Source organism: Thamnophis sirtalis, unplaced genomic scaffold (genome assembly GCF_051295495.1).
Source record: "Thamnophis sirtalis isolate CommonGarterSnake01/CBP01778 unplaced genomic scaffold, rThaSir2_p1.2 scaffold_8, whole genome shotgun sequence".
Taxonomy (NCBI): Eukaryota; Metazoa; Chordata; class Lepidosauria; order Squamata; family Natricidae; genus Thamnophis; species Thamnophis sirtalis.
Window position 1 is genome coordinate 77,267,076 of NW_028261388.1, and position 12,371 is coordinate 77,279,446.

At 41.6% G+C, this 12,371-nt stretch overlaps 1 protein-coding gene across 1 annotated transcript in view; it reads right to left on the reverse strand.

The window, feature by feature from the left end:
- TMEFF1 (transmembrane protein with EGF like and two follistatin like domains 1) overlaps positions 1-12,371 on the reverse strand; it is a 120,119-nt gene that overhangs the window by 61,597 nt on the left and 46,151 nt on the right. The window contains exon 2 of the mRNA XM_087721939.1: positions 1,347-1,456. Within this exon, the coding sequence (XP_087578065.1) occupies positions 1,347-1,456 (110 nt within the window). The remainder of the gene's footprint in view (positions 1-1,346; positions 1,457-12,371) is intronic.

Genomic DNA, 12,371 nt, shown 5'->3' on the forward strand with positions numbered 1-12,371 from the left:
CCTAGATTTCAGCAGCTTCTGCTTTAATGTGGGGATGAAAAAGTTTTCTCCCAATTCATAGAATTACTTGGCGAGAAAACAGCATTCTTGTTGAACACGGTAACTGGAAATTACACACTGATTAAACTACAAATAATCCATGGGATTTGTTAAAATAATTTTTAAAAAGAATAAACCACCAACACACAGACACACATACAAAGCATTCCTAAATGGTTTATTTCACACTTAATAAATTGTGTCACCGGTTTCTTCACTAAAAGGAACGTGTTCACACGTTCACAAATACCTTACCATTATGAATTTGTGATTTTTGCCTGTGTGATATAATATAGCACTGAAAGAGAACTTCAGTGGGGAAAAAAATGGTTTCTGAGAATTACTCTTCAGCAGATGTCTGGTGGATTTTGAAAATAAAAAAGGCAGTTTTGCAAAGATGCTATCATATGATTGTCTGTGATGTCATGTTAACACATCTCATATCGTTGGCATATTTGACACATTTTAAGAGTTAGGGTCTAGAGCAATCTGCAACGTAAAGAATGATCTGTAAATAAATCAATTTATATCTACTAATCTGATGAATGAGAGAAGATAAAGGGATCAATCTACAAATCAAAATGGAAGTCAATATTTAAAGATTCAAATAACAAGGTATGCAAATCTATAAAAGTATCCAACAACATTCCCACAACAACATATTGCAATTACAGGTAGTTCTTGCTTAATGACTGTTTGTTTAGCGACCATTTGAAATTACAAAGGTGCTAAATGGATATGGCCATGTTCTGCTTAATGACCAATGTGATTGCTTAACAACCACAAATAGGATTGGGATCACTGAGTGAAGCGATCACGTATCATCTCACTTAATAAATACTTTGCTTAATTACCAGAGATTCCAGGCTCAATTGTGATTTTAAATCAAGGACTATCTGTAGTATCATCACAGTAAGAAAGAATATTGTCCTTCACTTTATGTTTACATTAAGCTTCCAAAAATATATTATTTCTAATTTTTATTGTGCAAAATTAATTAAGACAATAAAAGTATACATTCCATATTAAAAGATAAGTTCACATTTAATCATCCTAATAAAGAAAATTTTAAAAGGCCTAGCAAATTCAGTTGCAATAAAAATAACTCCAAAAATGTTTGACCATAATGCTTTAAAGTCTTTTTCCTTGTCTCTTTGTCAAAAAATAAATGGACTCGAATTCAGTTCTAAAGAATATGCTATATACCACATTATGTATTTCCAAGAATCAAATTCTCAGAGTGACATATTTATAATTATCTCAACAGTTCATTTTATGTCCATTCATAAATATGAAAAAATCCTTACCTGTAATTGGCATACACATTTCCAACTCTCTCCCTCTTCCTTGCAAACACCCCCATATTTACATGATGATTCGTCACAGACTTTCTCATCCAATTCTTTAACATTTAACTCTGGAAAATAAAAGATTAAACATCTGGTATATTGTGTGTTCTCAAAAATATGAACTAATTTTGCTGTACTGATTAAGGAGCAATACAGGTAACAGAAATACGTATAAAGAAATCACTGAAAGATTTTTTTAAAAAACTTTAATAAAAAGCACCCAGGAAGTTGCAATTTTGGTCAATAGAATCTGTTGATTAGTTATAGTGCTGAACTATCTGCTTGCTTTCCATTTTGCTGTTCATAATAATAGATCGTAACTTGTTTTTATTCAGGTGTACCAGAAGTAAACATTGGAGAGGAGTTGGCAGTTTAGAGATAATTTAATTCCGGGAAGGGGAAAAAAACAGAGGAAAGATGCTAGGAAAGATATTAACTATTTCTTTTCTCTGTGTATTTATGATGCTCAGAGTCAAAGCTGCCTTGCCGTTTGCCCTTTAGAAAATAATTTCTGATGATATGTACCCTGCCCCCTCCCAGGCTCCCAGTTCTCAACAAGATGCCTCAGCTGGTGCTGATGTGGAAGACCACAAATGTGAAGTAACAAGATGATTGTTCAAACAGTAAGGCTTTTCGAAGGAAAATACTACCAGCATTTGCCACCATATTCTTCCCTGAGTCTACCCAGCAAGATTATAGTTTTTCCATTTCAAGAAGGAGTTGGAACCCTAAAATGAATGTCAACAAGCTTCTAACTATTGCAGTAATGAGAACCAAGAGATGTATCTTGCAGCTTACATCAACTTGACATAACTTGTTAAGATCTGTGATTTATGCCCAATATATGCAATATATGTATAATACAATATTAAAGCTAACATGCAGTTGCCAATATACTTCCTTTTCCCTATTAAACCATGAACCACAAGGCTCTGGGATTCCTCAGAGAAAGATCAGTTCTAATGAATGAGCCTCATAGAAGGCTATTTATCACTGCCTAATTTGAGTTTCGAGTTTCATTTTATTTATATGCCGCCCTATTCCCGGTGGGACTCAGGGTGGCGCACAAACCCAAGGAGGGGAAGGGAAAACACAAAAAGTACAGGGCGTTTAAAAACAACCAACAGCCACACGATTCGAGAGGGGAAGGGAACTCATCGACCCCAGGCCTGCCGACACAGCCAGGTTTTAACGGCTTTTCGGAAGGCCTGGAGAGAGGTGAGGGTCCGAATCTCTGCGAGGAGTTCGTTCCAAAGGGCCGGAACCGCCACAGAGAAGGCCCTCCCCCGGGTAGTGGCCAGATGACATTGGCTGGTAGACGGAAGCCAGAGGAGGCCAACCCTGTGAGATCTAATGAGTCTGTGGGAGGTAATTGGCACCCATCCACTCTCAATTCAATTGCAATAGGTGTACCCCCATCCCTTTTTTATTGTTAGCCGCCCTGAGTCTCTCGGGAATAGGGCGGCATACAAAAGTAAATGTAAATCAAATCAATCATACAAACTGAATAAATCAGATGTTCTGCTGATAATGTACTCCTATGGGAACTGAAATGTATTTCATCCTGAGCTAGAGGCATATGAATGAATGCTATGCCACACAAGACAATGTCTTATGTGTTGGAAAATGTTGGTCAAATGTTAGTCAAGAACCATTCCCACTAGCATCCATTTTTCTGTGGGTTTCTTTAAAAATGTGGTATGAAAGACCATTTTATCATGCAAATAAATCCTCTCTTACCTATCCAAATGAGTTTACTACCTCAGCAAAATCTAAAGCACTCTGTGCATTTTAAAACGTTCTGCAATGAATACGGAAAATGTTCCTTGAAAGGTAGACAGTTCAAAGCTGTGATCTTTACAAAGGCTTTTATTTGCAAATACTTGTAGCATATATGCATTTATTCGGTACCCTTAAAGTTAGCAGCTCATAGGATTATATTTTAAATCACCTCAACTGTCAGAATGAGTGTAACTGAAAATGTACACTGGACTTATATGTGTATGTATTTTTCAACATCTGTATGCCGCACTATCTGCCTTCCACTTGATCCTGAACAGTGGTGGGTTTCAAAAATTTTTAGAACCTCTTCTGTAGGTGTGGCGTGCTTTGTGGGAGTGGCTTGCCAGCCATGTGACCAAGTGGGAGTGGCTTGGCAGTCATGTGACTGCCAACTTGTAAAATGTGGTGAAACTCACTTAACAATGCTCTTGCTAAGCAACCAAAATGTTGGCTCAGAAACTCTGGCATTTGAAGCATGCAAGTCTTAAAGATGTCAAGTTACAAGACCCTTGCACCTCTAACCCTTTAGGAAAAAAAGACCCAGGGTGTTCAAACTTGACAGCTTTAAGACTTGTGGACTTCAACTCCCAGAATTTCTCCTCCAGTCATGTTGGCTCAGGAACTCTGGCATTGAAGTGTGCAAGTCTTAAAGCTGTCAAGTTACAAGACCCTTGCACCCCTAACCCTTTAGGAAAAAAACCTCAGGGGTGTTCAAACTTGACAGCTTTAAGACTTGTGGGCTTCAACTCCCAGAATGCCTCCTCTTGTTCTTCATCTTGATGTGAGGACGGGTGGGGGGAGGGAGCTGGAACCGGTTCTAAACGGCACTATAGATTTGTGGAACCTCTTATATAGAAGAGGTTAGAACTGGCAGGAACCCACCCCTGATCCTGAAGTATAATTGCAAGAGTCTGATGATGTTCTCTCTGGTCCTCTGGGTCTTCCTAATTATAAAGGAAGACCTAAAGAACACCAAGCAGGAACACTACAGATATCTCCTGTGAAGCATTACTGCTGGAAACTGCTGGAACAGCTGTACTTCTAGTGAACTGGCTTTGGAGCAGGCTACTTCCGAAATCTCCTAAACTAATTTGAAATAAACTTCAATTTACCTAGAGTATTATAGTTGGTGAGGTTTTGTGGCCAATGTGGGATTATCAAAAAGTTACTAGGAGACTGTCAAAACTCAGGTAAATCACAATAGACCTCCCAGTGTCTAGATCCAGTGGAAAACCAAATTGAGTCTGTGAATTAAGGTTTGAGCTGGGAATGGTATGATGGTATCCAGGTAGATAATTCTTTTGATCTATGTGCATCTTGTCATTCTTGCAGATTGATACATTTTCTGTTCCCAGTCATTGGCTTCTCACAATCTCATCTTCTTTGTTTCTCCTATATTCTTTCATCCAATTACATATCCTGATGTTAATCTCCTATCTTTTCTATCTAAGCTTCTAATTTTTCCTTTCCTACTTGTCCTCTGATTCTGCTCTCCAAAGGGGTATCTAATATTATCTATCACACATTACCTATCACACTTCATTTCCTTTCACCTCCTATTCTCATCTGTTCCAATCATCTGCTCCTCTCAATCCTCCATTAATGTATAGCTCATCACATCTCAAGCAACAAGGATAAGACTGCATACTTATTGCTGCATTTAAAGCCAGACCTGAATAACTGCTGGCTAATGGGAGTCCAAACATCTGTGAAGATGCTCCTTGGCATATTTAGGGAACATATTTGAAAATGTGGAAAGAGAAATGTGGTGGAAAACTCCAACAAGAGTCAACAACTGGAAATAAACAAAAATGTGATTTGATTTGATTTGATTATATTTATATGCCGCCCTTTTCCCCTGAAGGGGACTCAGGGCGGCTCACAATTCAAATCGGGGAAGGGGGGTACAGACAGAAAATAAAAGACGAAACATAACAATACATAATTTAAAAACACACAACAGTCATACCATTCGAGACGGGGGCAACAGCTCTTTAGCCCCAGGCCTGTCGGAACAGCCAGGTTTTAAGGGCTTTGCGGAAGGCCTGGAGGGTGATGAGGGTTCGAATCTCCACGGGGAGTTCGTTCCAGAGGGTCGGAGCAGCCACAGAGAAGGCTCTCCTCCAGGTAGTCGCCAGTCGGCACTGGCCGGCGGATGGAATTCGGAGGAGGCCTAATCTGTGGGATCTGATCGGTCTAGTGGAGGTGATTGGCAGCAGGCGGTCTCTCAAGTACCCATGATTGGGTACAAAATGATTGTTCATTTTTCAAAAGATAACAGTCACTGGTCTTTTGCATCCAAACAAGCCAAGAACAAGCACCCCAAAGTCATAAATAACGTTGATTAATCTTAGCATTAAAATACAATACATTAAAAAGAATCCCCAATAGAGAGAACTGCTTTAAAACAGGTAAGGAAAAAAGAAAAATCAGGCATTCTTCGTGGTTTATAAAATGTTATAAACATAGTCTGAAATGCAAGGTTAACAGCTTTGACATACTAAAAGTGTCAAGGTTTAAATTGTTCTTCTAACAAACTGACCATATACTTCACTGTGGAAGGGTGATGAGAGTTAAGAAGCAGAATTACACATTCTTACATCTAATCTAAAAGGTTGAATCATGGCAACTGGACCAAAAATGTGTTAAACTGAGAGGTTTCGCTCCCCATCCAGGAAGTCAAAATAAAAAAAATAGATAGGCAGTGAGTTAGAATCATTGGAATGTACCAATTCTTGCCATACCAACTTCAAGAGCTTCTCCCAAAATGTATTGCAATACATCAATGAAGTCATATTGATTTATTTGGTATCCTTTGTTATCTCCAATCTGGATGATTGAGTCTTCATTGACATATTCTTCCAGCTACTCTTTTTCTACTCAAGACATAAATTCTATAGGTATTTAGTCACCAGCAACAAATCTGGTTTGAGAAATCTGAATTGATTTGTTGTATTATCTATTTGTTTTAATGCCTATCCAGGGTATTCTTATGAGTCTTTTCTTAAGAATACCTGTACTATTGCTGCATATCCTGATATTTGTAGGGACACCTTTTGTATGGAATCCTTTGAGGCAAGTCACCCCTCCTAGAAGAATGACATATTTTGAGAAATATTTTAAAAGGCAGAATATTATATTTTCCCTAAAAAAAGAAATAGAAATCTTAAGGGAGACAGAAACTCAGTCCCAGCTCCCTGCCCCCAGCAGATATTTGGTGCCCATTAAGAAAGACTGGGCTATCCTATCTACAAGGCAAAAGACCTTCAGCCTCAGGGTGATAGGATTAGCCCTCACTCAAGATCCAAACCAGGACAAAGCCATTAAGACACAATAGGAATTGCCCAGCATCCTTTCAGAACACAAGTGTCTTCATTACATCATCACCACCAAGCTTCAACCAAATCTGGGAGCTCAGACAAACTCAGTGATGACCCAGTGGTGAAATTCAAAAAGATTTACTACTGGTTCTATGGGTGTGGTTTGGTGGGCATGGCAGGGGAAGGATACTGCAAAATCTCCATTCCCTCCCCACTCCTGGGGGAAGGATATTGCAAAATCTCCATTCCACCCTACTCCAGGGGAAGGATACTGCAAAATCTCCATTCCCTTCCCACTCCAGGGGAAGGATATTTGCAAAATCTCCATTCCCTCCCCACTCCTGGGGGATATTTGCAAAATCTCCATTCCCTCCCCACTCCAGGGGAAGGATACTGCAAAATCTCCATTCCCTCCCCACTCCAGGGGAAGGATACTGCAAAATCTCCATTCCTACCCCACTTCGGGACCAGCCAGAGGTGGTACTTACCGATTCTCTGAATTACTCAAAATTTCCACTACCAGTTCTCCAGAACCTGCTGGATTTCACCCCTGCTATGACCCCTGCATAGCCCCATGGGAGTCTGACAGCAGCCAATAGAATACCCAGGAACAGGAAGCTCGAGGGCAAGGCCCAAGGGAGGGTATAAATAACCTTCACTCTCCATTCCATGTGGTCAGCTGCCCAGGACCTCAAATCCATGTGGTCCTGTCCAATAATAAATCATCTTTCCAATCAGCCTTCATGTTTCCAGTATCTTTCTCCCCACTTGGAACTGAACCAGATGGATATTTCTTCCAATACCTTATTACAGGGGTGTCAAACTCAAAGCCCGGGGCCCAGGATCTGGCCCACAGGGTACTTAGTTTTCGCCTCCAGGCCTGCCGTAGAAACTGCAAAGGACCGGTGGTGCCTCTGCCAGCAAAAACGGAGATTGGGAGTACCGCGTGCACCCTCCTGGGCTCCATTTTCACTGGCAAAGGGTTGCAGGAGGCCGTCGCAGCCGAAAATGGAGCTCGGTAATCCGTTTTTGCTGGCAGAGTGCTCAGGTCACCAGAGGCGTTCGACACGTGTGCTGAGCTGGCCACACACCCCTACGCCCCCCAAGGTCAAACACAACCCTGATGCAGCCCTCAATGAAATCGAGTTTGACACCCCTGCGCTCTACATGGGGCTGCCCTTGAAGAGTGTTTGAAGACTCCAGTTAGTCCAGAACGCAGCCGCGCGAGCGATTGTGGGTGCACCTAGGTACACCCACGTTATACCTATCCTCCGCGAGCTGCACTGGCTGCCCACTGGTCTCCAGACACGCTTCAAGGTCCTCCAAGCCCTACATGGCATAGGATCTGGCTACCTGAGAGACCGCCTCCTGCCAATCACCTCCCAAAGACCAATTAGATCGCACAGACTAGGTCTCCTCCGGATTCCATCTGCCGGCCAATGTCAGCTGGCGACTCCCCGGGGGAGGGCCTTCTCTGTTGCAGCTCCGGCCCTCTGGAACGATCTCCCCGTTGAGATACGGACCCTTACTACCCTTCCGGCCTTCCGTAAAGCAACTAACACCTGGCTGTTCCGGCAGGCCTGGGGCTGTTGAATTATCCAGCCCCACTTTAAGTTATGAATGTTGCTGTAATTTTAAATTGTTGTATTGTTTTATGTATTCCCCCTCCCTTTTTTATTGTAAGCCGCCCGGAGTCTTCCAAGAGTGGGCGGCATACAAAACTAATAAACTAAACTTATTACAATGCCAATAGTTTTCCTGTGAGTTCAAATCCTGCCTTAAGCCATGAAAAATTGACTGGGTGACTTTGGCCCAATTACTCTCTCTCAGCCCAACCCATCTCATGGCATTTTTGTTGTAGGGAAAACAGAGGGAGAGAGGGGTTGGATATGTGTGCCACCTTAGATTGTTTTTAAAAATAAAATAAAGGCAGGAAACAAACAAACAAACAAATATGCAAATAACAACAACAATTGCTGGAAGACTGAAAGGCTATGCTGTGAACACAGCACCCTGGAGAAGGACTCTATGCAAGATTTTATTTGTATATAAATAAATGATTGTAAGATATAATTTATTCAAGCTCAATTCTCCGTCCTCCACAAGCAGAAAACACTGCTAAAACTGGTTCCGGCTAGAGTTGTGTGCCCAGGCTTAAGCAGATGAGTAGGACCTGGGGGAGGATGAGTCAATAGATAGAGGATTTACATGGGTAGGAGACAGAGGTGGGTTCCTACCAATTCGCACCTATTCTATAGAACCGGTTCGTCAAATCTACCGAACCGGTTAGAAGAGGTTCCACCAGTGGACCCGGAAAGCAGGCCACACCTACAGAAGAGGTTCCAAAATTTTTTGAAACCCACCACTGGTCCTTGGATATAATTATTCTACACTATCATGCTCATATTTATAAAACTCAGTGCCTCTGTGAAAGGTAAGGATGACTACTGCGTTTGTGGTGCAATCAGAACATGGCGTGTGTTGAAGTTGTTTTAACGCAAACCAAAGATGCCTTTTATAAAACAAGTTTACATCATATTCTTATGCATGCCAGTGCTGTGTGTGAGGTAATTGAAGGTGGTTCTGACAAGTGTCATCGGCATCTTCATATCCGGACACATGGGCGGCAAGCCACTCCCATCTGGTCACATGGGCGGCAAGCCACTCCCACAAAGGAGGCCACACCCACAGAGTAGGTTCGAACAATTTTTGAAACCCACCACTGGTAGGAGAGGAGCCAGCAGTTCTCAGGACAGCCCAGCCCTGATGTAAATATGTAACTGCTAGGCTTCAGGGCCACCAAATGATGTGTGAAGTACCCATTAATTCAAAAGAGCATGAGGACAAAATTTTAACTTTAAACCCTTCCGGGGGAAAAACAGTATTTTATATCTTTGCATTAGCAGCATCTGAAATAAAGACTGCAACTAGACAAACTCTATCTGAGAATTTTCATCAGTGGAACTGAGCTAAGCTGCTATCTGTCAAAAGATCTATGATTTACTCCTGAGCCCTGACAACAAGCTGAGCTGAAATACTCTGCTGGTTGTATTTGACTCGCAAGCTGCCAGTTCCCCACCTGTGTCTTAAGACACATCCGCCCGAACGGGCAAAAACTAATTCAGATTTTCTTCATTCCCCTCTAAACGTGGAATTATCCTCCCAGGTGAAAATGATCTCTCACAAACAGTGACGTGCGGTGAGGTTTATGGCTGGTGAGGCAAAAAGAAAGAAAGCGGCTTTTGGCTGCCCCGCCGCTATGTCCGACATAGAGGCGTCAAGCGGCTTCAAGAAAGCCGCTTTTGCCCGCCCCAACACTATGTCCGACATAGAGGAAGGATGCCTCTGTCGGACATAGTGTCGGGGCGCACAAAAGCCGCTTTCTTTCTGTGCCAAAGGTGGGATTTGATCAACCTTGTTCCCTTACACTCTGAACTTACTTCCTGAGATCCTGTTTTAAAGAATCGTTCAATGCTTTCAGCACAGAAACACTGAACCCTCACAAGGAATGTGGATTTAAAGTCACTCGGTCTGGAACACTTTACACTTCAGTTATGCGGCAAAAGAAAGCATCAGCCCGCCAGCAGGGGTGGGTAAAAGACCCGCCTCTGCTGGCGGGCTGCCCCAAGACAGAGAAAGAAAGCTGGCGGGCTGCCCTCCCTGCCTCTCCTACCCCCTTCCCTCTGAGTGAAGAAAGAAACACATGCGCACACACACAGACACACACACATACACAGAGACAAATTACTTACAATTACTTACAAATTAATTTTGAATTCCTCCCCCTTCTTCCGACCCACATATTTTCCAGCTGTTTCACAATCACAGAGGATTTCAACTCTGCTCTTGCCTGCCATCATGAAAATGTAAAAATGTAAAAGGAAAAAGGCAAGAGCTGCTGAGGTCAGGCTGGGTTAGCTGCTGCCAGAGTCCCCAGTGGATGACTCTGCTTAACTGTTTAAAAAAGCCTCTTAAAAAAACGCCCTCTACAGGAGGAGGCAAAAGAACCACGTGCCTCATCTACATAAGGAATTTTTCGGCTTTTAACCCTTGCTTAACTCTGCTCCAGTGATCATAAAGTCAGACTAAATGAGGCCCGTGGTTCTCCTGCCTCCTCCTGTAGAGGGCACTTTTTAGAGGCTTTTTTAAACAGTTAAGCACTAAGCAGAATCATCCACTGTGACTCTGGCAGCAACTAGCTCAGTCTTTTTCCTTTTACATTTTTTTTCCTTTTCATGATGACAGTGGTGAGGCTCTGCCTCCCCTGACTGCACGTCACTGCTCACAAACTGCAACCCCAGAATTCTTTGGATGAAATCACAACCACCAAAATACTTAAGTTAGTAATAAACGAAGCTTTCAATAGTTTCTTGATTTAGATTTAAGAATGTTCAATATAATTCCCAAGTTATTCCTGAGAGAATAAATAAACGGGTATGCCAATAGAGTGCCTGATCAATCTACCACTTTACATATTATCATCTGTTTTTGCCACCCATTCTAATTTTTTTGCTGCACGTCAACACAGAATTTCCATTGCTTGAATCACTTTGTCAGATCATATACTCTGGCCCTTCTGTATATCCAGCCAAATTAATTCTTGCTAAATGAGAACTAAAAGACAAATTGATAGAGAAAGACAAAGAAGATTAGCTTAACTTCAGACCACTGTTTCTCTTTCTATTATTGCATTCAATAATCAATTGTCATGTAGGTGTGGATTGCTGGTAGTATGGATAATGACTGTTAACGGTAAGGATAATTTTTGCAAAGAAAACATCAAGGGGGAAAATGTTAGTGGGGAAATTAATTTGATTTGGGAGATGGTTTTTCCCCCAACCACTTTAAGTAATCCCACAGAAAGACAAATGAAAATATACAGTGTGCTGAAAAACACAATTCTCTAATTCTGTAGATGGAGAGGGAATTTCTGCAGGAGACAACCAAAGGCAGAAGGATGTGATTTATTTTCTTCCTTTTCTTTCAACAATGGTACCTTCTCTGTAAATCTATATAAGGAAAAATTTGTAGGAAGAAGTTTCAAGGGAACAAAACTGATGTATACGCCTATCCTCATAATGGGTAATATCAGCTCTGCATTTCTATGTATTATTCAATAACACATCACAAATAATGCTTATGAGTCTGGAGGCCACCATCTGATGAACACCTTAGGGCCATGATGGTGGCACGCGGAACCATATGAACCATACAAGAGCCACACAATATACCAGAGGGGAAGGGTAGAGGAGAGGAAGGGGAAGGAGAGAAGGGACAGGAGAGGAGGAAGGAAGGAAGGAGAGAAGAAAGAGAAGAAAGGGGGGAAGGAAGGAGGGAGAGAAGGAGAGAAGAAAGGAGGGAAGGAAGGAGAGAAGGAGAGAAGAAAGAAGGGAAGGAAGGAGGGAGGAGGGAATGAAGGAGAGAAGAAAGGGGGAAGGAAGGAGGGAAGGAGAGAAGAAGGGAGGGAAGGAAGGAGAGAAGAAAGGAGAGAAGAAAGGGGGAAGGAAGGAGGGAAGGAAGGAGGAAAGGAAGGGGAGGAGAGAAGGAGAGAAGGAGAGAAGAAGGGAGGGAAGGAAGGAGGGAAGGAAGGAAGAAGTAGGATTGTTGTAAAATAAGATGGGTTTATGGGATGGTAAGAAAGCAACCTCAATTATATTGTTAACTGTAGGGGAGAAAAATTGTTACAAATACATATTATTAATAACAGTTATGAGATCATATAATTGTGAATGTATATATGAGAAATAAAAATAAAAAAAATTGGAAGAGAAAAGATCAATCCATTTCAAATACTCATATATAAAGCTAATATTTCTATGATTATTTGCTATAAAATAGCATTATTTAACAAACTAAAAAAAAAAAGAGCCATGGATTTTTA